The 23,785-nt window shown below is 60.6% G+C and overlaps 1 protein-coding gene across 7 annotated transcripts; it reads right to left on the reverse strand.

Moving 5' to 3' along the window:
* Positions 1-1,128: 1,128 nt before the first annotated feature.
* On the reverse strand, positions 1,129-14,920 carry TNFAIP8L1 (TNF alpha induced protein 8 like 1). 7 transcript variants are annotated; one of them, XM_055343747.1, is made up of 4 exons: positions 14,809-14,920; positions 14,319-14,542; positions 12,476-12,639; positions 1,129-3,466 (listed from the first exon to the last, which is right to left on the reverse strand). In XM_055343747.1, exon 4 carries the CDS (start codon positions 3,459-3,461, stop codon positions 2,901-2,903), a length of 561 nt encoding a protein of 186 aa, XP_055199722.1. In that variant the 5' UTR covers positions 3,462-3,466; positions 12,476-12,639; positions 14,319-14,542; positions 14,809-14,920; the 3' UTR covers positions 1,129-2,900. The 7 variants fall into 7 exon arrangements, with proteins under 7 accessions (XP_055199722.1, XP_055199723.1, XP_055199721.1 ...); XM_055343748.1 differs by lacking the exon at positions 12,476-12,639 and having other exon boundaries at positions 14,809-14,914; XM_055343746.1 differs by lacking the exons at positions 12,476-12,639; positions 14,319-14,542 and having other exon boundaries at positions 14,809-14,913.
* Between the last annotated feature and the right edge of the window lie 8,865 nt (positions 14,921-23,785).

Genomic DNA, 23,785 nt, shown 5'->3' on the forward strand with positions numbered 1-23,785 from the left:
GACCGGACCTTCTTGCAAGCAAATGAAGGGAGAAGAAACTGTGAAGCCCTCAGCTGTGAACCAGAGTCCTTGCTCATCAGAGTGTTGGATCGATGGGGGATTCTCCTCCCCTTTCCCTCCCCTGGCCTCCCTCGTGCCAGCCCAAGGACCAGGGCCCTGCGGTGATCCCACTTGTCAGAGAAGCAGCAGGTGTTAGGGTTCCTGCTCCAGATTGCACACCTGTTGGAAGTGGAGTGGGTGTCGGAAGTGGAGTGGGACTTGCACCCTATCCACACCTGTGGCAGCTACTGACTCGGGAGCCTGAAGAACAGTTGTCCTCACAGCACATAACAAGTTCAGAGCCCCCCACGGCCCTGGAGATACTGAGAGGAAAGAGTCTGCCTGCCTTCCCTGTCCAGCACGCGTGCACATGCCATGCCATCTAGTGAGAGAAGTTGTCAAGGGCACACACGTCCACAGTGGGGCGGTGTTCATCCCACTCAGGAACGGATGCACTTTGAGGTCAAGTGAGCACAGGGACCCACCCCACTGAGGGCCAGGAGCCTCTGCTGCTCCTGGCTTTGGGGTTCAGTGGACTGAAGAACCCAGTGCATCTCCACAGCACCCCGGAGGTGGTTAGCTGCCCGGGGCCCCCTGCGGAAACAAGGCAGCAGTGATGTCATGTCCAGGGGTGCTGAGGGGCACATGGGCCCGACCCTTGACGGTCAGCCTGGAACCACTTACCACTTCTGAATCCCAGGGGCCCATCAAGGATGCAGAGCCCGTGGGTGCTGTGTCCCGGGACGCGGCAGGACATCTGGACACACAGTGGCCCGTGCCCACACCAGCCATCTGTGCGCGTCTTTAGGTAGCTTTCGGGTAGACTCAAGAAGGCAGCCACCCTGGCCCCGCGGGCTTTAGTCATGATGGGGAGCTGAACCGAACCTGGTTTGGGCGTGCACAGGCCGAGCTCCAGCTCTGCAGGCCCGTGAGTCTTTCCCCCCGGTGCCCCGGGGAGCAGGACTTGAACCTGTCATCAGGGACCACAGGCGCGTGACGTTACCCACGAGCTCAGTCGAGAGGCAGCAGCCCCTGGAGGGCGAGGGAAAGCTGTCAGGCGGCACCAGCAATTTAATCGCTAGTTCCACATAATGCAAATGGAAGATACGTGCTTTTATTTAAATAGTTCTGTAGCGCTTTGGTTTTTCTAAATTAAATTTCAAACGTATGAAGAGCCAAGACAGGCTGGACAGCCCAGCAGGACACAAGAACAAAGTGTTACGCACGTTGATGCGTTCGGTGTGCCAAGCTGAGGACGGAGGCTTTCCAAGCCCCTGGGGCCTCTCGGGTGCTCAGAGTGCACGTTTGTTCTCGGACGTGAAGATCTGTCTCCTGACAAGATGGGGGGGGCAGGTTCTCCTTGGGGTGGGGCAGAGGTGGGACAGCTGGCTCCCGGGCAGGAGAACTCTGGCTTCCTTGGGGAAGCAGAAACCAGAGAAAGGCCGTCCTGCCGCGGGGGCAGTAGCGCTGCGTCAGCGCAGCGGGGGCAGCAGAGGCGAAAGGGTGTGGTGGGGACTGCGGCGGCCAGAGGGGCAGCGGCCAGGCGGCTGCACCAGCAGGCGGTGCGGGCTCAGGCGAGTGTTGGAGGCGAGCTCCACACCTGGATTGGTACGCAGTGTCCTTGCTTTTGAATAATGCCGCTGCCTCGGGCGACAGGGCTGACCAGTCCCGGCGTCTTGCCTAAAAAGGCCTGCAGGGCTCTGTGAAAGCTTTGCCCAACAGACCTGGGTCTGCAAAACTTGTCAGGAGACGTCGTCATGCCCCCCCCCCCAGTCCCATGGGTGCCCTGAATAACCTTCCCACCCCTGCCTCGGCCCACCTGCCGCAGGCCTGCTAAAACACACGCCCCTCCTGACAGACAAGAATCACAAATACACGCTCACACCCCATGTGTCCATCTGCACCTGAGCTGAGAATCCCTGCATTCTCTGGGTGTCCCCAAAGCCAAAATCTGTTGAGGTTTGCTTTCTGAGGTCTCGTAAAAAAGTTGGCCGACTGAACGCAAATGAAATAATCTTAAAATGGGCGTGCATCTCAGATGGCCTTACGCTGGAGCCCTGAGTGGGGGGCACACCGTCCCCTCCCTGTGGGAGTCAGGGCTGCAATTCCAACCCCACTGAGGCGTCCTTACCGATAGCAGCCACCCCAGCACTTTTCTAGGCTCCCTACACACCTTCCCTGCTGGAACCGAGTGTACCCCGCTGCCCCCCTGGGCAGGCGCAGCAAGAGAAATGTGTTCCCTCTTAGTTCTGGAGGCCAGAGTCAGCCGTCAGGGTGTCAGCGGGGCTGGCTCCTAACGGCCGCTCCAGGCGTCCCTCTGGCTTCTGGAGGCTGCTGGCAGTCCCGGGGGTTCCCTGGCTTGTAGACACAACCCTGCAGCGCCCCCCCCATCTTCACACGGCCTTATCTGCGTCCGAACGCCCCCTTCTTACAAGGACCAGGGGCCCAGCTGGACTCGGCGTGGTGGTGTCTTAACTAGACGTACATCTGCACCGACCCTATTTCCAAATAAGGTCACATTCAGAGATCCTGGGGGCTAGGACCTCAAAGACTAAGGGGAGATGCAGCTCACCCCCTAACACTCCCTGGCTTCTGGTTCATCGTTACCCTGTCGGAAGGAACAGGCAACATCGTTAACGTGGTTAAGTGGCGAGCGCCAGCTTTCAGAGGCATCCAGTGGCTGGAGGGGCGGGCCGGGCTCCTCCGGAATTGGGGCGGAAGGGACCCGGGGCCTTACACAGCTGCTTCCAGCGGATCCGCATCCTCTCCGAGGGGACGTGTCCCGAGGCCTTGGCCAGAATGGGATGGGAGAAAGGAGATCCTCGAACCGCCCCCGCCCCGCAGGAAACCCGGGCCCGGCGTCATATGCTGTCGTCGTCCAGCATCCTGGTGAGGCCCTCGCAGATGCGGCGCAGGTGCGAGCGGTAGGGCTCGGCGGGCCCGTAGAGCGCGGCCAGGAAGTCGCAGTCGGCCAAGTGGCCGAACACGTGGTTGATGCGGCCGTGGGACTTGGCGGTCAGGTGCGCGCCCACGGCCTGGTGCAGCAGGTCGCGGCACTCGTGCAGCGCGGCGGCCAGCACGCGCCGGTCGAAGGTGAAGTCCACCTGGTGGAAGCTGACGGCGGTCATGGCCAGGCGGCGCGCCCTGTGGCGGAAGCGCTGCAGCAGCGCCAGCTCCTCGCCGCCCAGCTGCCCGCCGCGGAGCAGGACGCCCAGCTTCACGGCCACTTTGACCAGGTTCTTGAGCACCTTCTGGGCCTCCTTGCGGCTGCGGGTGAACTCCTTGGTGGCGCGGTACAGCTCGTCCAGCACCTCGCTGCTCGTGTCGTCGATGAACACGGCCACGGTGGCCTTGGATGCCATCTTGCTCAGGAGCTTCTTCTGGGCCTGCAGGACCAGGCTCTTGGTGCTGAAGGCGTCCATCGGCCCTGCCGGGAGGAAAGGCGCACGGGCGTCAGTCCCCACGGTCCCAGGGGCGGGAGCCTGCGGGGAAGCACCTGCTGGGCGCCAGGGCTGGGTGCGGGGCCCGGGTGGGTCAGGGACACGTGACACGTTGTACCCTCAAGCGACAAGACGCCAATGCAGGGGCACCCCAGAGGTGCCGGGGCGCAGGCCGGCCTCCTGGAGGGAGGGACAGGTGAGAGTGGGCGGAGGGCCCACCCAGGCGGCCTGGAGGAGGGAAGCTCTGAGTAGTTGAGCGCAGAGCACAAATCCGGGCAGGACACCTACGTAGGAAGAAGGCTTGTGAGAAAGATCACAGTCACACTGAAAAGACGGTGACCCAGGGGCCCTAAGGGATCTCAGGGAATTCGTTCCTGAAAGAAGGAAGGAAAAGGAAAGAAAAAAGGAAGAGGAAGGTGGGATTAAGTCAAAGGAGTTAGTGCCTAATGGTGAACGGTGCAACCTGGGCAGCACGTTCTGAAGCCAACTACTTGCAGGCCCTGGCCCCAGCCCCCCAGACCCGCCACATCGTAGCTGTGGGCCAAGGAGGGGCTCAGGGCGAGTTATCGTGGGCAGGTTCCATGCCCCCCAAGTCCAGCTTGTCATTCCCCAGCCGCCATCCTGCAGTTCAGTAGGACGGGGTCCCAGCCCCGGGGCTGTTAGTGTGGACGAGCCCCGTTACTTCCGCTCCCCCGGCCTTACTCTCCCCTGGAGTTCACAGCGGACGCGGAAGGGGTCAGGTGGGCAGCCGCCTGGGCTGGGGGGCCACGCGTGAGGTTTCTAGAAACACTGCTTCAGCGACGCCTCCCAATAGGGTGACCCTGACCAGGGACAGCTCCCGCCCAGGAAGGGCTGGCTCAGCAGGCCAGCTCTCGGGCGCCGTGACCGGGCCTCCGGCTGCGGGCTGTGTTCTCACCGGTCTCCACGGCCCGCCTGCAGAGGGCCCGGGCTCTGAAGCCGCCCCTCCGGCCTCCTTCCTGCGGTGCCCGACTGCCTCCTCGCCCGCGCATCCGGGTGCCCGCTGGCAGCTCCCGTAGTTCCCAGGACCCCGCCCCACGCCTCATTCGGGGGCCTGCAGCCTCCCTGGCAAACTCCTATTCATCCCCCAAAGCCCCGGCCCCTCAGCCCCTGCCTCTTCTCGAAGTTTCATTTCCCCAGCTCGGCTTGGCTACAACCTCCTCTAGGAGGCCGTCCATGAACGACCCGACGGCGATGGGGCAGCTCCCTGGCCACGCGGCACCCAGGCACCCCCATCGCTGCCCTGCCCCCTCCAGCGGGCCCCTCTCCCCACCTGGCCTGCAGCAGCCCGGCCCACAGGGGAGGCAAGGGGCCTGCTTCCTCACCCACCGTGTCCTGGAGACGTCGGGAAAGCGAACGAGGCGAGCCTGAGGCCCACCCACCCCCCTCACCCACGGGCCCCAGGCCGGTCAGCCCAGGAAGGCCACGTGGGTGCCCACCCAGCCCCCAGAGCCCCTACAAAGCCCGTCTTTGTAAGCGCTCCCGCCCCGAGACCAGGCCCACCCCCGGGGCTGCCCCGTGGCCTGGCCTCAGAGGTCGGGGTGGGCACGGGGATAACGGGGCCGCCCTCCGTGCCTCCCACGCGGGCCCCCGGAGCGCGGGGCCTGGGCCAGAGCGGGCTGCCGCTGACTCAGCACCACGTGGCAGGCCTGGGCCGGCAGCGGGTGCCCGATTCGTCATTTCCACCAGGTAGCAGGCTGGCTGCCAGTTTGCTGAAGAAGTTACCGAGGCTCAGAGAGGCTGAGACACGTCCCCAAGGCCACACGGCGGTGGCAGCGGCCTGCCTCTGTGTGCCTGTCTCCCCTTCCCCACGTGATGCCTGCAAATCGGCTCGAGTTTTCGAGGGCCGGGAGCTGTTTCTGTGCCAGGTCCCCAGTACTTAGGGCCTGCTCCCAGATCTGACCGCTTGGTCAAGCACCACGACTACACCGTGCCTCAGTTTCTTCATCTGTAAAATGGGGGAAAGTCCAAACTAACACTGTCCTGGGGCCGGAGCATGCGGCCAACCCCAATGCCCCCCAGGCTGTGAGCTCTCCCTGGGCGAGGGGCTGGGTGGCCTGCCTGGATTTAACTTTCAGGCTGGCCACTTGGCACAAGGAGTACCTAGGCCTCCCAGATGCCTTCCCACCACTCTCTCTAGAAAGTTCTGTTCTGTTCCCTGTCCCAGCACCTCCCTATTACTCATCCTGTTAACTGCTCATCCAAGTGCCAGCGTCATGGTCACCTCCTCCCGGAGGCCGTCCTGGGTGTCCCAGGCTGGGCCAGCTGCCCCTTGGCTCCCATGGCACCCTGGCCATGCTCCATCTTGGCCTTGCACACCTTGATCTCGCTGTTCTCCCCCTCGCCTGATGGGGAGGCCGGGGCTGGGTCTCCCTTGTTCACACGGCGCCTCCGGTGGTCAGCCCAGGGCCCGGTACACAGCAGGCGCTCCGTAAGTGCTCACTGAATGTGTGAGGGAAAGGATGTCCACAAACCCCCCAGGGCCCTGGGCTCAGCCTCCCCCGCTTACAGATGGACAAACAGGCTCAGAGAGGAAGCGGACCCCCCTGAGCCCAGGGCCTGCTGCCTGCCTTGGCCTCTGGGTGACCCCGGGGCGGCTCTGTCCCTCTCAGGGCCTTGGCCTCCCAATCTGCAAGTTGAGTGTGTTGGTTCCGGAGGGGGGCTGGGCCCCCAGCAGGCCCCCCCTCCTGCGCCCAGAAGGCCAGGGGGTGGGGGGGGGTGGAGGCAGCTGCAGCCTCCCCCCGGGCCTCTGCACTCCTAACCCCTCCAGCGGGCCCCAGACCTGCTAACACCTGGGCCAGCCCAGCTGCATGACCCCCCCCCCCCCGACCCATTGTTCGGCCAGAAACCCCCCACCCAGGCAGGCAGACAAGGAGATGACTCCCATCCCGGGGGAGCAGGCCGCAGACGAAAATAAACCCCGGCCTTCCTTCCTTCCTGCTCACTCGCCCAGGTCTGAGGGCCGGCAAGCCGGGAGGTGGCCAGGCTGCGCCACGTCAGCCCTTCTGGGGCACGGCCGTCCAGGAGCCGCCGAGGGGCTCGGGCCAGACACTCAGCGTCCCTGGTCCCCATCCACCCAGTGCCTGAGCGTCCCACTGTCGTCAAAGCTAAAGGAGCCTGGCAGAGGGTCCAGGGCTGGGCTAGAACACTCATCCAGATCCAGTCACTAGTGAGCATTTATGGAGCACCAACTGTGTCCCAGGCACTGGGGACACTGCAATGACCCAAAGAGATCCTGTCCCTGCCTTCTGGGGGGCTCCAGCCTTCTAGACCCAAGCCACCTAGTTATTACGCAATGATTTGGGTCCCAATTCATTCAGTTGAATGAAATGGCATCGCAGACACCACGGTCTGCCTGCACCCATCAGCTTAAACACAAAATAGGGGGTGCCTGGCTGGCTCAGTGGGTAGAGCGTGTGACCCTTGATATTGGGATTGTGAGTTTAAGCCCCATGTCAGGTGTGAAGATTACTTACACCCAACGCACTTAACCCCACTTACACCCAATAAGATCTTTAAGGGCGCATGCGTGGTTCAGTCGGTTGGGTGTCTGCCTTTGGCTCAGGTCATGGCTCAGGTCCTGGGATCGAGCCCTCATTGGGCTCCCTGCTCAGCGTGGAGTCTGCTTCTCCCTCTCCATCTGCAGCTCCCCCCTACTCATTCTCTCTATCTCTCAAATAAAATCTTTTAAAAATATTTAAAAACAAGTAAATGTATAAAGGTGGTAGTGTGAGGCAAGCAGACCAGGGAAGGGGTCTGGAACATCCCACACTTTGCATCTTGTTCTAGGTCTATACACATGTAAAAAGCCATCAAGCTAACTGGCCGTACAATTCTGTGATTATGCTAAAATCCAGCAAATTGTACACTTTCATAGGGTGAGTTTTATGGAATGTGAATTATATCTCGATAAAAAAAATTGAATCTTTCTCCAAAGGAGACATAAATGGCCAAGAAGCAGCTGGAAAGATGCTCAACATCACTGGCCACTAGGGCAATGCCAGTCAACGCCATAAGGGCCTTGCCTCACGCCATGAAGGTGGCTGCTGGCCCAGCAACGGGCGTCACGAGCACCAGCCAGGCCGGGTGGAAACCGCGGCCCCAGCCCCACTGTGGGCAACGGGAAGTGGGGCAGCTGCTGTGAAAGCCAGTTTTTTGGCAGCTCCTCCAACACACAGACTCACCATGTGACCCAGCAATTCCGCTCCCAGGTAGCCACCCAAAAGAGATGAGAACGCAGATCCACACAAAAACTTGTACACGCGCGTGCACGGCAGCATGGTTCATACGGCCAGACTGGAATCAACCCAGTGTCCATCAACGGTGAAGGGACAAACATAACGCCTCTGCTCCATGCACGGGCACGTCCCTTGGCAGCCAACAGGGGCAAAGCGCAACATGCCACCCTGGGGACAGACCCCAAGCCCACGACACTCAGGGAGGGACCAAACATAGGAGGCCCCATGGGTGTCAGTCCGTGCGTGTGACATGTCCAGGACGGGCTCCTCCATGGACGGGAAAGAGGCTTGTGTGGGCTGGGGGCTAGGGGAGGGGATGTGACACCTGATGGGGTGGGGTTGCTTTTTAGGGAGAGGGAATGTTCTGGAAGTTGAATACTTTAAAGTGGTGAATTCTATGGTATGTGGGTCATATGTCATCAAGCTGAACACTCCCTATGTATACATTAAGTATAGGTATTTTAGGGGCGCCTGGGTGGCTCAGCAGTTGAGCATCTGCCTTCGGCCCAGGGCGTGACCCCAGGGTCCTGGGATCAAGTCCCACATCAGGTTCCCCGCAGGGAGCCCGCTTCTCCCTCTGCCTGTGTCTCTGCCTTTCCCTCTGTATCTCTCATGAATAAATACATAAAATATTTTAACAAAAAATATATTTTTATACCCCCATGCCCTTTATGTTTTATGCCTCATTTTTTTATGCCTCGCATTTACAATGTTCAACAAATTTAACATTTGAAAAATCAGGATTTGGCCCAAACTGTAGCACAAACAGAAATAAAAGGATCACGCAGGGTGGGATTCGCGAATCACTGCTACCTGGGCAGGCACATAGTGGGTGCCTGATAACGTATGGTTGGCCAGAAAGAACTTCCCACCTTAGCAGCTCGCGCCCACCGCACAAGGATAGAGTGCATCTCGCAGAGGTCACACGTGCGGCGCCGCAGTGAGCAAGCAGCTGCAATTCCTATCACAAAGGGCCACCTTTGCCTCAACTTACCCAGGACTTGCGTTTCTGGAAGAGTCACTGAATATTCAAACCGTGCAAAACCCTGCTCAACAGTTTATGTTTCTGGTGGCACATTAGGAAGTGGTGGGGTCAGGGGCTACTCCAGGCTCATGGCTGGATGCCTAGTGTCCCCGCTCCCTGCCCCCGACGCTGGGACATCCTGTTGTCACGGCGAGCAGAGAGAGAGCCCTCCAGATTTCCAGAGCAGCCCCCTAAGAGGCGTCTTCCTTGCTGGCAGGAGGAGACACCAGAAACTAGTGAACACAAAAAACAAACAGGACAGTTTCGGGGAGAGATGAGGGCCAAGGGCGGGGGGTGACAGCCAGGGACAGCAGGGGACCTTGGCTGGGACAGTCAGGAAGGCCTCACTGAGGTGGAGCTGCCGGAGCTGGGACGGGAAGGACGAGGCCTGGGGGAGAGGTGAGTGAGGCAGAGGAAACAGCTGGTGCAAAGGACCTGGGGCAGGACTGCGCCTGGTGTGTTAGGGGAGCAGCGAGAGAGTAAAGGCCACTGTCCCTGTCCTCCTGCAGCCCTGACATCTCCCCACAGGGGCCCCAGGCAGGCTCCATGCCCTTGGGGACAGCTCTCCCATCTGAGAATTGGGTGCCCAGGTACAGAGTCCTTGGCCCTGCTGGCTCGTGCCCTGCCCCTCCCCAGGACTGTGGAGCCCAGCGCACACCTCCCCTGCCAACCCCACTTCACCTTTTGGGACCAGGAACTTTGTCCTTGTCCCCATTTGGCCCCTCCAGCTCCCAAACACCCTGGCAGCTGCCCTCTGCGCTGCCCCAGCATCCTCCACCTGCGGGGGCAAAGCCAGGAGGCAGGGCCGTCCCTGGGCCTCCCCCGAGAGGTGAGGAGCACGCAGCAGGAAAGATCCCCCCACCCTGTGGACCCTGTTCTTTCCAGTCCCTTCGGCCCCCAAACCCAGCAGCCAGTCCAAGCTCTCCCGGGTGACGGTGGCGACCCGTCCTCCAGGCCGGCGGTGGCTCAGCGGGCTCCCGCACTCAGGGTGCTCTGCGGGGGTTGGGAGCAGGGGGCTCGCTCCGAGGGGCTCCCCGACACCCCACATCACTCACTCCCAGTCCCCTCCCGCTCGCCCTGTTTGTCTGTGACAGTCCCCTGTGCGGCCCATTGGTGCAGGACGTAGGTTCCGATGCCAGGCCCGGGGTGCACAGTACCCAGCCCTGCGCCGGCGGCCGAGCCTCGCTGCGTGACTGCTGAGTGACTAACCGATTCCCGAGCGCACTCGGCGACGCCAGCGGGAAGTGGGAGAGCTGCCCCGGCCCCGGAGGGGGAGGCCCTGGCGGTGGGGGTGGGAGACCCCCCTGCCCCCCCATCCCAAGGGAGCACAGCACCCGCACCCCGCCCCCAGCCCTGGTCCTCGCACCTTCCCAGGAAGCCGCCCCGCGGGGGGCCCCCCCAACCCTCATTCCTGGTTGTCCACACTGGCTCAGGGGTGACAGCGATCGGGGGTGGGGGGATGGGGGGCAGGAAATCCTGCTCCCCAGGGTCCTCAGCCCCCAGGGGCCCCATCAGTGCCGCATCCCGCTCCCCACGAGCCCAATCGGTGTATAAACCGCCCGGTCTCCAGAGAAAAGCAAACAGACGCTGACACGCACATCCGCGTGTTTATCCTGAGTTCCAGGGGGTGTGCCACCCAATTTGCAAACATAAGAAGCCACCCAGACCCTCTGGGGCAGATGCCACCCAGGCCACCGATTCTTGCAAGGTGCCCGCGGTGAGTCTTGCTGTCTCCCCGCGACGCCGCCAGCCTGGAGCAGACGGGGCGGACACCGGGCGGCTCACGGGGCCCCCAGAATATTTGCTCTCGGGCCCTTCCTAGAAAAAGTTGGCCAACGCCTGGGCCAGGTGCTCAGCAGAACAAACGAGGCCCGGATGCGCAGCGGTGGCCCGGCCCCCAGCGGGAAGGCCCCCGGCGCCCCGGCCAGCACAGCCTTCCGCGTGGATGTCAGCGGAGGCTGCGGGGACAGCCGGGGACAGCCGGGGACAGCCGCCCACCCTTCCCACCAAACACGCGACAGGCGAAAACGACCTCGGGAGCACAGATCGTAGTAAAACATGGCAGGGAAAGGGGAAAGCTAGGATTTTTGACCATTCATGACCTTTTGCTTTCTTCCGAGTCTTATCAGCGTGTGATTCACGTGCCATAAAATGTGGCCTTTCAAAGTGTACAGCCCAGTGGCCTCTCAATACTCAGACTGTGCAACCCTCACCATTGTCCAGCTCTAGGCTGTTCTGTCTCCCCAGAAGCAACCCCATCCCACAGCAGCAGCCCCCTCCCCCGGGCCCCCCCAGGCCCTCTCCCTGTCCATGCAGGAGCCTGTCCCGGACGTGTCCCACCCGGGGACTCACACGCCCTGGGGCCTCTCCTGTCTGCTCCCCGCCCCCCCCCCCCAGTGTCGTGGGCTCGGGCTCCATCCCTGTGGCGGCGTGTGTGGGCTCCTCGCTCCTTTTTATGGCCAAATAATAGTCTATATCCTCATTTTAAATATAACCTAAGCTCATAGCCTGTCATCTGTAATCATGGCTGTTCATCAACCCGCCCGGAAAGTTCCTGACAAGGCAGCGGTGGTGGCTCCGCGAGGCCGAGCAGCTGCAGCAGCCCCGGGGCGTCCTCCGCGGGCAGCCCGTCCCCACCGCATGAATTCTTCATGTCCCACACAAAGGGTGTCAATAATTGATGCACCAGCTCAGCAGGGCCGGGACCGCCACTCCATCTCACCTCTCCGAGCCCTGGCCGTGGTGGCCCGGGGTGGCCTCAGGGGCCCCAGGCCTCTGGCCACAGCAGCAAACGCCCCCACCGTCCTTGTGCCCATGGGATACCCCCTGCCGACACCGGGGCCTCCCCTGCATCCCATTTTCATTAACCACCGCTCGGACCTCACAGTCGGTGCCCGATTTGGATGTGGCGAAAGGAAGAGGAACCTGCTTGTCTGAGGGGCTCGGGGGCACCAGTGGGTCTCAAACTGGGTTCTCCAGAGCCCTGGGGGGGCCACCCCAAGGACGAGCAGGGTCTGGCCACCTGTCTCAGAGTTGGGACAGTCACCTATGGTCAGCCTTCCTTCCACTGAAGCGGGGCTCGGGGGCCAAGCGTGAATGTTGGGGGAGCACAGCCCACGGAAAAGGCTCAGGCCAAGCAGATGTTTAGCAGCAAGTGGAGGAGGCTTCGGGGTCCCACGGCAGGAACGCAGCCCCAGGTGAGCCCCAGCTGCACCCACCGCTCCCCTCTCCCCTGCCTGAGTCCTCCTAGTCCCCCCCCACACCTGGGCCCTCCCTTCGGGGCTCCTGCTCTCACACTTCCCCATCCGTCCTCCCCGAAGAAGCCACCAGGGGGCGCGAGTGAGCACCTGCGGCAGGACCCAGGTCCTCGGCCCTCAGCTCTCCACCACTCCCCTTTCTGGGGTAAAAGCCCAAATTCTTCCCATTGCCCACAGGCTCTTACACGACCTGCCCCGCACCCTCTTGCCCTCACTCACTCGGTTCCAATCACATGGGCCTCCTCACTATTCCTCCAAAACTCCAGGTGCCGCCCCCCCTCCCCGGCCTGCCTCAGGGCCTTTGCACCAGCTGTGTCTTCTGACTAGAAGACCCTTCCCTTCAGGTCTCCACATGGCTGTTTTTTCTTGTCTTGCAGGCCTCAGCTCAAATGTCACCTCCTCAGGAGTCCCTCCCAGATGCCCCAGGCTAACTTCCACATCCATCTGTCTCTCCCTCACCTTCAAGCCATTACAATTAAGCAGAATGATGTTCCCGCACGAACACCTATGTTTCCCAAGTCTGATCCGTAAGCCACGCGAGGGAGGGCGCTGGCGCGGCCTTGGTCAGTGCTGGGTCGGCGGCGCCCTGCGCCAGGCTTTGTCTCACAGTAGGTGCTCAGAACCTGTTGAATGAAGAAATGACCTCCCAGTACCAGAGGGGCATAGAGTCTGAGAGCTCATCCAAAGGCCCCACTGTCAGCCAGGGAAACTGAGGCCCAGAGAGAGACAGAGATAGCCCAAGGTCACATAGTAGTACAACAAGAGCTCCTCTGGAGTGGGGGCTCCCCCAGGTAAATGTTCCCCAACTTCCACTAGCCCATTGGACAGAAGTGGAAAATGAGGCCCAGAGAACGGAGTCTTAGAGGATCCCAAGGTCTTGGCCAGAGGAGCTTCCAGGAAAGCTCAGGTGGGGGATCTCAGGGAGCTGTCTCGCGGTGGGAGGTGGGGGTGAGGGGTGCCCAGGGGAGGTGCACGTGCTGCTTATCTCTATGACCCTCCCCCACCTCCCTAACACCTGGGGCTGTACCCAGACAAGCCTCAGCCATTATTCAGCATCTGCCTCTGGGCGGGGACATTTCCCCCACAACAGCTGGAGCTTTGTCCTCAGGCACCCTCTCCCCGCCCATTGGACAGACAGGGACGCTGAAGCCTCTCAAACCCACCACATCAGATCACCAAGCAACCAAAAGGCCCCAGTTGTACCCAGGCCTCAGATGAGGGAACAGGTCCTGAGGGCATCTGACCTGCCCAAGACCACACCACAGGAGGGGACACCACAGAGCCCCCAGTCTGCACCTGTCTGACTCATCTATTCACTTGGGGACCTCCCACCCTCATCCGAGCAGGGCTCAAGCCCCCCACTACCGCCGTTGCCCCCCCCAGGGGTCTGGGCACTCACCCACTAGCAGCATCCCAGGCCACCAGGCCTGCCAAGGGGGAGAAGCAGAGCCCAGGTGTTTGCGTGGCTGGGGCGACAACTCTTTGTTCTGGTTTCCATAGGCACAGTGTCCCTGGGCCGGCCCCTCTCCGCTCCTCCCAGCCGCCCAGCCCTTGCCTGGCAGGCCGTGGCCCAGCCCATCTAGCAACTGGTTATGCTTTAAAGTTGGTGCCCACGGACCTGGCGTGGCAGTGGAGGCCCTGGGGCAGGACCATGTCTGGTGCGTTGGGGGACGTAGAGGTTGGTAGGGCTGGAGCAGGGTGAGGGAGGGGCAGAGGGATGGCCAGGAGGAGACAGGCAGGGCCCACATTCTTGCACTTAACCTGGAAACAGCCCTCTCCCCCCACCCACCCCCTCAGAAGTTATGTCCCTTCCCATTCAGGAAAGGGACATGAGGGACACCTGGGTGGCTCAGGGGTTGAGCATCTACGTTTGGCTCAAGGCATCGATCCTAGGGTCTGGGATTGATTCCCATAACAGGCTCCTGGTGGGGAGCCTGCTTCCCCCTCTGCCTGTGTCTCTGCCTCTCTCAGTCTCTCATGAATTTAAAAAAAAAAAAAAAAGGAAAGGAAAAAGGGACATGAGGCTCAGAGAATCCCGACTTGTTTTGGGTAGCCCGGGAGTGGGGCAGCAGGAGCTGATCTGTCTGATTCCAGGGTCTGAACTCCCCAACCATTAGGCTGAACTGCCCTCCCTCCACCATGGCCCCCCAGGGCGTCCGAGTCCCGCAGCTGGACTCAGATATGCTGGGGAAGCAAGCCCAGAGGCCTGTTTGCAGCTGGGGCTGTCCCTCCTCCTGGAGAGCCCCCAGGACAGAGGACGTCCTGATGCATGCAGATCTGGGTCAGGTCACCTGCCAATTACCTCGGCAGCTACAGTCCCAGTTCACAGACGACAACACTGAGGCCAAGGCTTCAGGCCACCGGGGAGCTCCCAGGTGGCCAGTCTGGGTGGGCCTGGCAGTGGCGCTTCCTGCAGCCTGGACCAGCCAGAAGCCACACACATCCCCGTGACCACACCTCTGGCCGGGCTGCCCACCACCTGGAAGGCCCTCCCGACTCTGGCAGAAGGCCCCAGCACCTGGCACCCTGCACGGTGAAAGGGGCAGAGTCCATGAGTCCCCGTGGGGGTGGGGGCACGCTGGTCCCACAACACAGCCGCACGCTCGGGAGGGCAGTTCAGACCCAATCTGCCGTCCCCTAAGCCAAGAGCAAGAGGGTGCCGGGGACACGGAGGGAAACACGCAGGATTACGGACGGGCAGGGGCGCGGGGGCACCGGGGCAGGCAGGCAGGGCGTCCAGGCGGCCCCCGAGGCGCGCCCGGGTGGACGGCGCCCCGGCATCGCCCCCTCACCTGCTCTCCGCGGCCTGTCCGTCGGTCCGACCGTCGAGGCTCCGTCCAGCCGCCTCCGAGGGGCCGTTGCGGCGGCCGCGGGACTCGCGCGGGAGGACTGAGCAGGGATGGGACGGGGCAGGGCGGGGCGGGAAGCTCGGCCACGCCCCCTCTTCGCCCCGCCCCCGGCGCGGCCCCGCCCCCTCCGCCCCGCCCGCGCGGAAAGGTTGCAGCGGAGGGGGGCGGGCCGCGGGCGTGGAATCAGCCAATGGCAGGGCGGGCGGCGTACGAAGAGGCCAATGGGAGTGCGCCATCGGGAGCGGGCGGGGTCTGGGGCGGGGCCAAAGGCTCGGGGGATTCCTCCGGAATGGTGAAACGGGCCGGATGCGCTGTTGACTGGGGGGGAGAGGGGGGCGTGAGCGAAAGAAAGGAGAGGAAGGAGATCCAGAATCAAAAACAGAGACCCGGTGGGGAGGGGGCAGGGAGAAAGAGGCTAAAGAGCCCAAAAGAAAAACAGACCAACTCTGGCTCTGGGCAAGCCCCTTTGCTCCCTCCGGGACTCAGTTTACCCACCTGCGTAAGCTGAAGCGTGTTTCTTAAAGTACAGCCCGGAGGAACCCTTTGTATCACAATCACCTGAGAGCCCTTTAGAAAATGCAGATTCCTGTAGCCCCAGATGGGCTGAATCTGACCCAAGGTTGAAGACAGATCTTCCTGGGCTCAGGTAAATTCTCAGGTGAGATTTGAGACAGTCGCTGGGTGGACGGATCCTGGAAGCCCCACCAGAGGACTCCCAGATCCAGACTCGATTTCCATGGGAATGAGCCAGCAGAACACGCAGGAGCCAGCGAGTGAGGTGGCTGGGCCAGCTGGGGCCCCCCCAGGAGGATGCAGCTGTGAGTCCTGGGAACTGGGCCCAGGAGCGGCTCCCAGCTCCCCTGCTGCTCGGTTTCCTCCCTGCAGCCCCGCTCTGGGTCCCAGTTCCAGCCAGGGCCAGGGGAGGCCAGAGCAGGCCAGACAACAAGTGTTTGTGGAGTTCCTGCTGTGTGCACACGGGGCACACACAAGCCTGCCACGGGGTTTTGCTCGTGAGGCAAAAATAAATGAAACGTGTCTTTATCCCATTTTGGAGAGGGAAACTGAGGCCCAGGGAGGGCCAGTGACATGCCCAAGGGCACACAGACATACAGGGCAGGGCCAGGATTGAAGCCCAGGTGTGCTGGTCCCACCTCCTCTTGCCCTCAGCCAGGTCCTGCCCTCTCCCGGGTCCAGGGCTGTGTATCCTCTGCGCTATTGGCATCCAGATCCTGCTGTGGGGCCTCCCTGGGCCCCACCCATAGGACGCCAGCAGCACCACCACCCCCCCTGCAGGTCCCAACAATTAAAAATGTCTCTAATTCAGGGCACTTGGGGGGCTCAGTGGTTGAGCCTGTGGTGTTGGCTCTGGTCATGATCCCGGGGTCCTGGGATCGAGTCCTGGATCGGGCTCCTCCGGGAGCCTGCTTCTCCCTCTGCCTGTGTCTCTGCCTCTCTCTCTGTGTCTCTCATGAATAAATAAAATCTTAAAAAAAAAAAAAAGGCAATGTACTCTTCCCTCCCTCACATATACCTGTGGTCACTTAAAAAAAAAAAAGTCTCTAATCATTGCCAAGTGTCCCCTAGGGGGCAGAATCACCCCGTTGAGACCCGCTGTTAGCCATCTGTCGCTTCTTGCCTCTGCGCCAGGGGGTGAAGACCCCTTCTTTGGGTCGGGGTGGTAGCTAATGAGACCACAGAGGCAGAGCAAACTGTTTTTAGCATCTCATCAAACCACAGTAAATTGGTTCTATGAGTCCAGGGTAGGTGTGGGTGGAGTGTGACCAAGGTGGGTTCAAACCCAGCTTTTTCATGATCTCCCCGCGTGTGTTCGCCTCCCTAAGCATCAGTTGTCTGCATTTGTGGCATGGGGTTAGGAAGGCCTACGGGTCCGCAAATGAGGACAAATAAAGCGCCCACAGGGATGCCAAGAAACCAGATCGCTTGTACATCGTCGGTGGGATTGTAAAAAAGTGCAGCCACTGTAGAAAAGTTCAGTGGATCCTCAAAAAAGCGAAATGACCCTGTGACCCAGCAATTCCCCTCCTAGGTATCTACCCGAAGAAGCTGAAAGCAGGCACTGGAACAGATATTTGCACAGTGTCCACGGCAGCACTACTCTCAGCAGCCAAAAGGTGGGGAACAACAGACGAACATATACACAGAAGTGGCTACACTGGAATATTATCAGCCATAGAAGGAAGTTCTGGTTCATGCCGCGTGGATGAACCCTGAAAACATAAGTTTAAGATGCCAGTCGTAAGAGGACAAGTGCTGTTTGATTCCACTTTCTTGAGGGATCTAGAACAGGGGAATCCATAGAGGCAGAAAGTAGAATAGAGGTGACCAGGGGAGCAGCCCGGGTGGCTCAGCGGTTTAGCACCGCCTTCAGTCCAGGGCATGATCCTGGAGTCCTGGGTTGGAGTCCCGCATGGGGCTCCCTGCAGGGAGCCTGCTTCTCCCTCTGCCCGTGTCTCTGCCTCTCTCTTTCTCTGTGTCTCTCATGAATAAATAAATAAAATCTTAAAAAAAAAAAAAAAGAGGTGACCAGGGGCCCTGGGGAGAGGATGGTTAGTGTTTAACGCAGAGTTGTGTTGGGGATGATGGAGAATTTCTGGAGGTGATGATGAGGATGGTTGCAACAGTGTTAGTGTGCTTAATGACCCTAAATTGTACACCTAGAAATGGTTATGAGGGTAAACTTTGTTATATATTTACCACAATTTTAGAAAATGAATAATGTAATATACCAAAACCGCTGAATTGTAGGTGCAAATGGGTGAATTGTGTAGTGTATGAATTACATGGTTTTTTTTTATAAAGCTGGGTTTATTTTATTCTTAATTTTTTTTAATATTTTCCATGCCCAGCATGGAGCCCAATGCGGGCAAACCCACAACCCTGAGATCAAGACCTGAGCTGAGACCAAGAGTCAGAGGCTTAACTAGCTGAGCCACCAAAGTGTCCCTTTAAATTTTTTTTTTAATTTTATTTTGGGGCAGCCCAGGTGGCCCAGCGGTTTAGCGCTGCCTTCAGCCCGGGGTGTGACCCTGGAGATCCCGGATCGAGTCCCATGTCTGGCTCCCTGCATGGAGCCTGTGTGTGTGTGTGTGTGTGTGTGTGTGGTGTGTGTGTGTGTCTGTCATGAATAAATAAATAAAATCTTTAAAAAACAGATTTTATTTTAAATTAACCTCTAGGGACGCCGGGTGGTTCAGTGGTTGAGCATCTGCCTTGGGTCAGGTTGTGATCCTGGGGTCTCCGGATCGAGTCCTGCATCGAGCTTCCTGCATGGAGCCTGTGTCTATCTCTGTCTGTCATGAATAAATAAAAAAATATATTTTTTTAAAAAAAGATTTTATTTTAAAGTAACCTCTAGGGACGCCGGGTGGTTCAGTGGTTGAGCATCTGCCTTGGGCTCAGGTTGTGATCCTGGGGTCTCCGGATGAGTCCTGCATCGAGCTCCCTGCATGGAGCCTGCTTCTCCCTCTGCCTGAGTTTCTGCCTCCCGCTCTGTCATGAATAAATAAATAAAATCTTTAAAAAAGTAACCTCCGCACCCAACGTGGGACTCAAACTCACAACCCTGAGATCAAGAGTTGCACCCTCTCCGCTCTGAACCAGCGGGACGCGGGCTCCCCTGCGGGTGCGGGGTCGCGGCTGCGCGGGTTCCGGCCGCTGCCGGCAGGGGGCGTGCTCTGCGCGTGCTGCGGGGCCGCGGTTCCTCCGCTCTCCCCGGGATGGGTGGCGGGGGCTCGTGACCTCTGACATCTCATGCAGGAGCAGGGTGCTAGGTCCAAGTCACCTACCGGCATCGAGCGTCACCTGCAGCCCGAGACCAAGCCCCACACCCCGCTGGGCTGTGCGACCCAGAACAAACAACCCACTTGTCTGGGCGCCTGCCTGGCGTCTGCGCGGTGGGCCCAGGTGGCGGGGCGTGGGGTGGTGGGGGCAGCGTGCCTCCTCCAGGAGGCCCTCCTGGCCCGCCCCGCCGCGGCTTCCCCACCACCTCTGGGCGCCTCGGGAGACCGGACGCGGGGGCCAGAAGCCCCCCACACCGTCAGCCCGGGGAAAAGCTCCCAAGGGCCGCGGTCCACCTGCGCCCCCCGCCCGCCTGCCGCGCTCTAGCCCCGCACAGGCCCCCCACGGGGGTGGGCAGGCCCGGGAGCCACGCGGGGAGGGGGCGGACCTGGCCCGGGCCCCCAGCGCGGGAGAAGGAAGGTGGGGCGGGAGGAGCGACAGCAGCTTGGGTTCTCGGCCCGCGCCACCCCCGCGCCAGCAGCGCAGCGGAGGATTCACGCCGGCCGCCCGCGTGTGGGAGGCGCGCGGGGGCGGGGACCCACCGCAGGTGCGCGCAGGTGCGGGCGGGTCCCGAGGGCGTGGCCTGATCCGGGGCTCCTTCTGCGGCTCCTGGAGCCTCGGGCGCATCATCTGGAAGATGGGGGCAGTCGCAGCAACAGATTCAGAGGTGTGCAAAACTCAGCAGAGCCCTGGCACCTGTGCCTCCACGGACCGCCTCCACAGCGACAGGGCTGTGTGGGGAGCACAAGCCCAGGCTGGTCCCTTGACCCCACCGGAAATCCAGGGAGACTTCCAGGGGGAGGTGACAACTGACCTGAGACTATTTATTTATTTATTTATTTATTTATTTATTTATTTATTTATTTATGATAGTCACACAGAGAGAGAGAGAGAGGCAGAGACACAGGCAGAGGGAGCAGCAGGCTCCATGCACCGGGAGCCCGACGTGGGATTCAATCCCGGGTCTCCAGGATCGGGCCCTGGGCCAAAGGCAGGCACTAAACCGCTGCACCACCCAGGGATCCCAGACCTGAGACTTTTTAAAAAGATTTTATTTATTCATGAGAGACAGAGAGAGAGAGAGAGAGAGAGAGAGAGAGGCAGAGACACAGGCCAAAGGAGAAGCAGGCTCCATGCAGGGCCCCCCAATGTGGGACTCGATCCCAGGACAGGGGATCACACCCTGAGCTGAAGGCCGACGCTCAACCACTGAGCCACCCAGGCATCCCAGGAGGGCCCTTTTTATTCCTGGCTTATTCTTGGCAGACCATGGGTCCTCTCTGAGCCTGTTTCCACATCTGTAAATCAGACCCATGACCTATCTTTTGGGGCGGGTGCAAAAACTGGCAGAGAGTATGCAGGAAAACCCTTAACCCGCTGTGAGTGCCCTCCCTGAGGACCAGCTATTATTATTTGGGGGAAGGGTTTTCCTCTGGCCCACCACTCCCAGGCTGTGAGAAGTAGCATAAGGACATTGCGGAAAGGACGGACGTGTGGATGGAGGGAAGGTGCTCCAGAAAGGGAAGCCGCCCGAGCAAGTGTGCAGAGGTTGGGAATTTCCGGACGCCAACAGGAAACAGTGTGTGTCCTGATCAGACCACAGGGACCCTCAGGACAGCAAAGGCTGGGTATAAAAATCCAGCCTTCATCCTGAGGGCATGGAGGGTATTAGAGCCATGGAGGGTATTAGAGCCCGAGAGAGATTAGGGTATTGGGAAATTCCTCTAGTAGCCAGCAGTGGGCAACACTGGAGCTGGGAGGCCAGGGAGGAAGGGGTGTAGGGAAAGAGGGGGTACCCCGTGAAGCCTGTCCCAGTGGTACTCCCTAGGGTGGGGTAGCCTTGTCTCTCCAGGCAGATCCCCTCAGGACACCTGCTTCCCCACAGGGCCATGTCACTGCACCACCCCCAAGGAGCTGCCTTCCCGCCCCCCCACCCTGGATCCAGACGGACTCAGGGAGAGCCTGAGACACTGCCAAGGTCCCAGCCGCTCGCTCGCTCGCTCGGATGGGAGCCTGCTCCAAAGCCTGCAGTGCCCCCCACCCAAAGCGTTCTCCTTGGTCCTCAAGGCGCTGCCACACCTCAGCTCCCCCAGCCCTTCACCCCACCTCGCACACCTCAGTTTAGGAGCATGATGGCTGCTCCGAGGAGGAGCCAGTTCTGCTCCTGAGCCACATGCAGCAGCACGGGTTCGGGCTCCGCCGCGGCTCCATCTGTCTCTCAGCCCGTTTCTTCTCCCAGCCCCCGGCCTCCGTGTCCCTCCCACCTGAGCTGAGGGCAATCGGGGGACCGGCTGGGGTAGCCCATGCGGGCCGGTGCCACGCCCTGCAGTGCGTCACCAGGTGTCCATGGGAGCCCCCGCAGAGACTTTGGGGGCTGGCCTCTCCCACCCGGGGCACCCCCACCCCGCCCCCGGGCCGTCATGTGTTCCACATAGGAATTTACTGAGCACAAGCTTCGTGCCAAGTGACCAGTGGCCACCGGGGTCCAGCTGGGAGCAAACTGCCCCTTCGTGCAGCCGAGTCTGGGGTGGGGGGCACGAAACGGGGCCGAGGCAATCATTTACAAGTTATAATGATGCAGCCCGGAGAGGCAGTGAGGGCCCGGGCGTGCGGGGCCCCGTGCTGGACCCTGGGACAGAGGAAAGGGCCCTGGTGGGCAGGCGGGAAGCATCCCGACGCGTCCGGAGTTTTAATCCATCATATGGTGCCCGGGGTTGGCTTCTTGGTTTGGACAGACATACGGTGGTTGTGTAAGGTTCTGACATTAGGAGAAGCTGGGTGAGGAGTCGAGAGCTGGCTTTTTGTGACTTTTCTGTAAATCTAAAATCGCCCCCAAAGAGGGAGAAAGGTGAAGAACTGGGAATTCTGAGTGCTTTTAACAGGGGGAGCCAATTGGGACGCCTGGGTGGCTCAGTGGTTGAGTGTCTGCCTTTGGCTCAGGTCGTGATCCCGGGGTCTAGGGATCAAGTCCCACATTGGGCTCCCTGCATGGAGCCTGCTTCTCCTTCTGCCCGTGTCTCTGCCTCTCTCTCTCTCTCTCTCTCTCTCTCTCTCTGTGTCTCTCATGAATAAATACATAAAATCTTAAAAAAAAACAGGGGGAGCCGACGTGGTTGGGGATGAGGAGGTGGGTGTTCAGGAAAGGCAGCATTAAAGCTGAGAGTCATCAGCTGTGTGGGCTTCAGTGAGGTGAGGTGAAGCAGGAGGAGAGTTCCAGATGGGGAAATAGCATGTGCAAAGGTCCTGCGGTGAGGCAGACCATGGTGTGTGCAACGGAAGGAAGGATAATGTGGCGGGAGCCCTTTCCATGGCGGGTGGGGGTCTGCAGCCTCCTGGGGTCGGGCGTTCCCCTTGGGCTGAGGGACAGAGGCCTGGGTGAAGGAAGCCAGAGAGGTGGGGGTGGGTGGCACCAGAGTGAGGTAGACAACGTGTTCTCGATGCTCAGGGAAAGCTTTCCCTGGCAGTTTCCCTTTATTCCAAGTCCTTTCAATGCCAGGTGCTCCTCTGGGACCTCCAGACCCTGCCCCTCAAGCCCCTGCCCCGGGTAGTCGATGCCCGGCCCTTTGGTTGTTAAATACCTCAATCATCTCTGCGACAGGGCGGTTACGAGGCTGGATGTGGCCTGTGTGTCCCCGTGCATGTGCCCTCGGGCAGCTGGCATGCATGTGCCCACGTCTGCGCTGTGCTTCCAAGCGGCCTCCCGCGCACGGCTGTTGGGGGGCGGGGGGGCGGTGCTCAGGCCTCTGCCACGTGGGCACCTCCACGGGCTGCTCGAGCGTCCTTCCAGCACGGTGGCCGGCCTTCCCCCGCGTGGGCGATGAGCGGGACAAGGAGCAGGAGAGCAAGGAGGAGGCTGGTGCCTGCACGTTTCCACCTCGAAGTCACCCACTGTCGCTTCTGCCGTTTTCTGTTGGGAATGAGTCACTCAGCCCAGCCCCGCATGCGAGAGGAGGGGAGTCAGACGTCACTTCTCCAAGGGGGGGGGGGTGTCCACAGAATTTGTGGGCGTGTTTTAAAACCACCACAACCAGGATGCCAGGGCGGCTCAGTGGTTGAGCACCTGCCTTGGGCTCAGGGTGTGACCCCAGGGTCCGGGGATCGAATCCCACCTCGGGCTCCCCGCAGGGAGCCTGCTTCTCCCTCTGCCCGTGTCTCTGCCTCTCTCTCTGTGTCTCTCAGGAATAAATAAATAAAATATAAACAAAAACAAAAACAAAAAAACACCACAACCTCCTGGATGAGGTATTTGCAGCCCTGACTTGCCTTGGGGGCTGCTGAGCCCCGGGAGGGGAGCGGAAAGCCACGCGGGAAGGCAAGGCAGCCAGGACGTGGCATGTCGTTCGCCGGTGGGGCAGCTGCCACTGAGGACTCTTGGGGCTCATCATTTGTGCTGAGGACCCCCCGGGAGGGGATGGGGTTGCCTGGGCCCCAGCACTGCTCCAGCCCAAGGGCGAGGGAGCTGGAGGTTCCTCCAACCCTTGAGCAGATGAGCGGAGGGCTGCTCCCAGGAACGTGGGCTCCAGGCAGGGAGCGCGCCGAGGCAGAGCCCTGTGAGGGTTGGCGAGAGCCTCAGAGATGGGGGCCCCCACCCCACCCCGGGAGCACCTGCCGCTCCACGTGAGCCCGGGGGAGCCAGCCCTGCGACTTGAGACAGAACTACAGGAAAGGAGGCCGGAGATGGGCAACACCAGCTGGGATGTGCTCAGGGCCGGTCTGACCGGCGGGTGCTCTCGCCCCAGAAGCCAGCGGGGGCCCGCCAAGCTGAGTTCTGATGGAGACCGAGAGTGAGTTCCCAGGCTCTTTGATCAAGCTGTGCCTGAAGTCCCCAACTTCCAGCTTCTGGTTCTGTGGCTCGAGCAAGGACACCTCCACAGCACCTCGCAGCACGCGTGCAGGGGTTATGTGTGCGGAGCGCAGGGACTGCTCCGAGTCAGGAAAGAAGCTCCATAGCTTCACACAGAATTATTATTTTTTAAAGATTTATTTATTCATGAGAGACACAGAGAGGCAGAGACACAGGCAGAGGGAGAAGCAGGCTCCATGCAGGGAGCCTGATGTGGGACTCGATCCCCAGACCCTGGGGTCACACCCTGAGCCCAAGGCAGGTGCTCAACCGCTGAGC

The sequence above is a fragment of the Nyctereutes procyonoides genome, unplaced genomic scaffold, assembly GCF_905146905.1.
Source record: "Nyctereutes procyonoides isolate TBG_1078 unplaced genomic scaffold, NYPRO_anot_genome, whole genome shotgun sequence".
NCBI classification, from domain to species: domain Eukaryota; kingdom Metazoa; phylum Chordata; class Mammalia; order Carnivora; family Canidae; genus Nyctereutes; species Nyctereutes procyonoides.

What these genes read in the sequence shown, in the direction of transcription:
- TNFAIP8L1 (XM_055343744.1), bottom strand. Translation starts at nt 13,764, where the DNA reads ATGTGGGCCCTGCCTGTCTCCTCCTGGCCATCCCTCTGCCCCTCCCTC. An exon ending in GCCTGGGATGCTGCTAGTGG is followed by an intron (nt 3,467 to 13,415) that starts GTGAGTGCCCAG and finishes TCCTCCCGGCAG; the next exon opens with GGCCGATGGACGCCTTCAGC.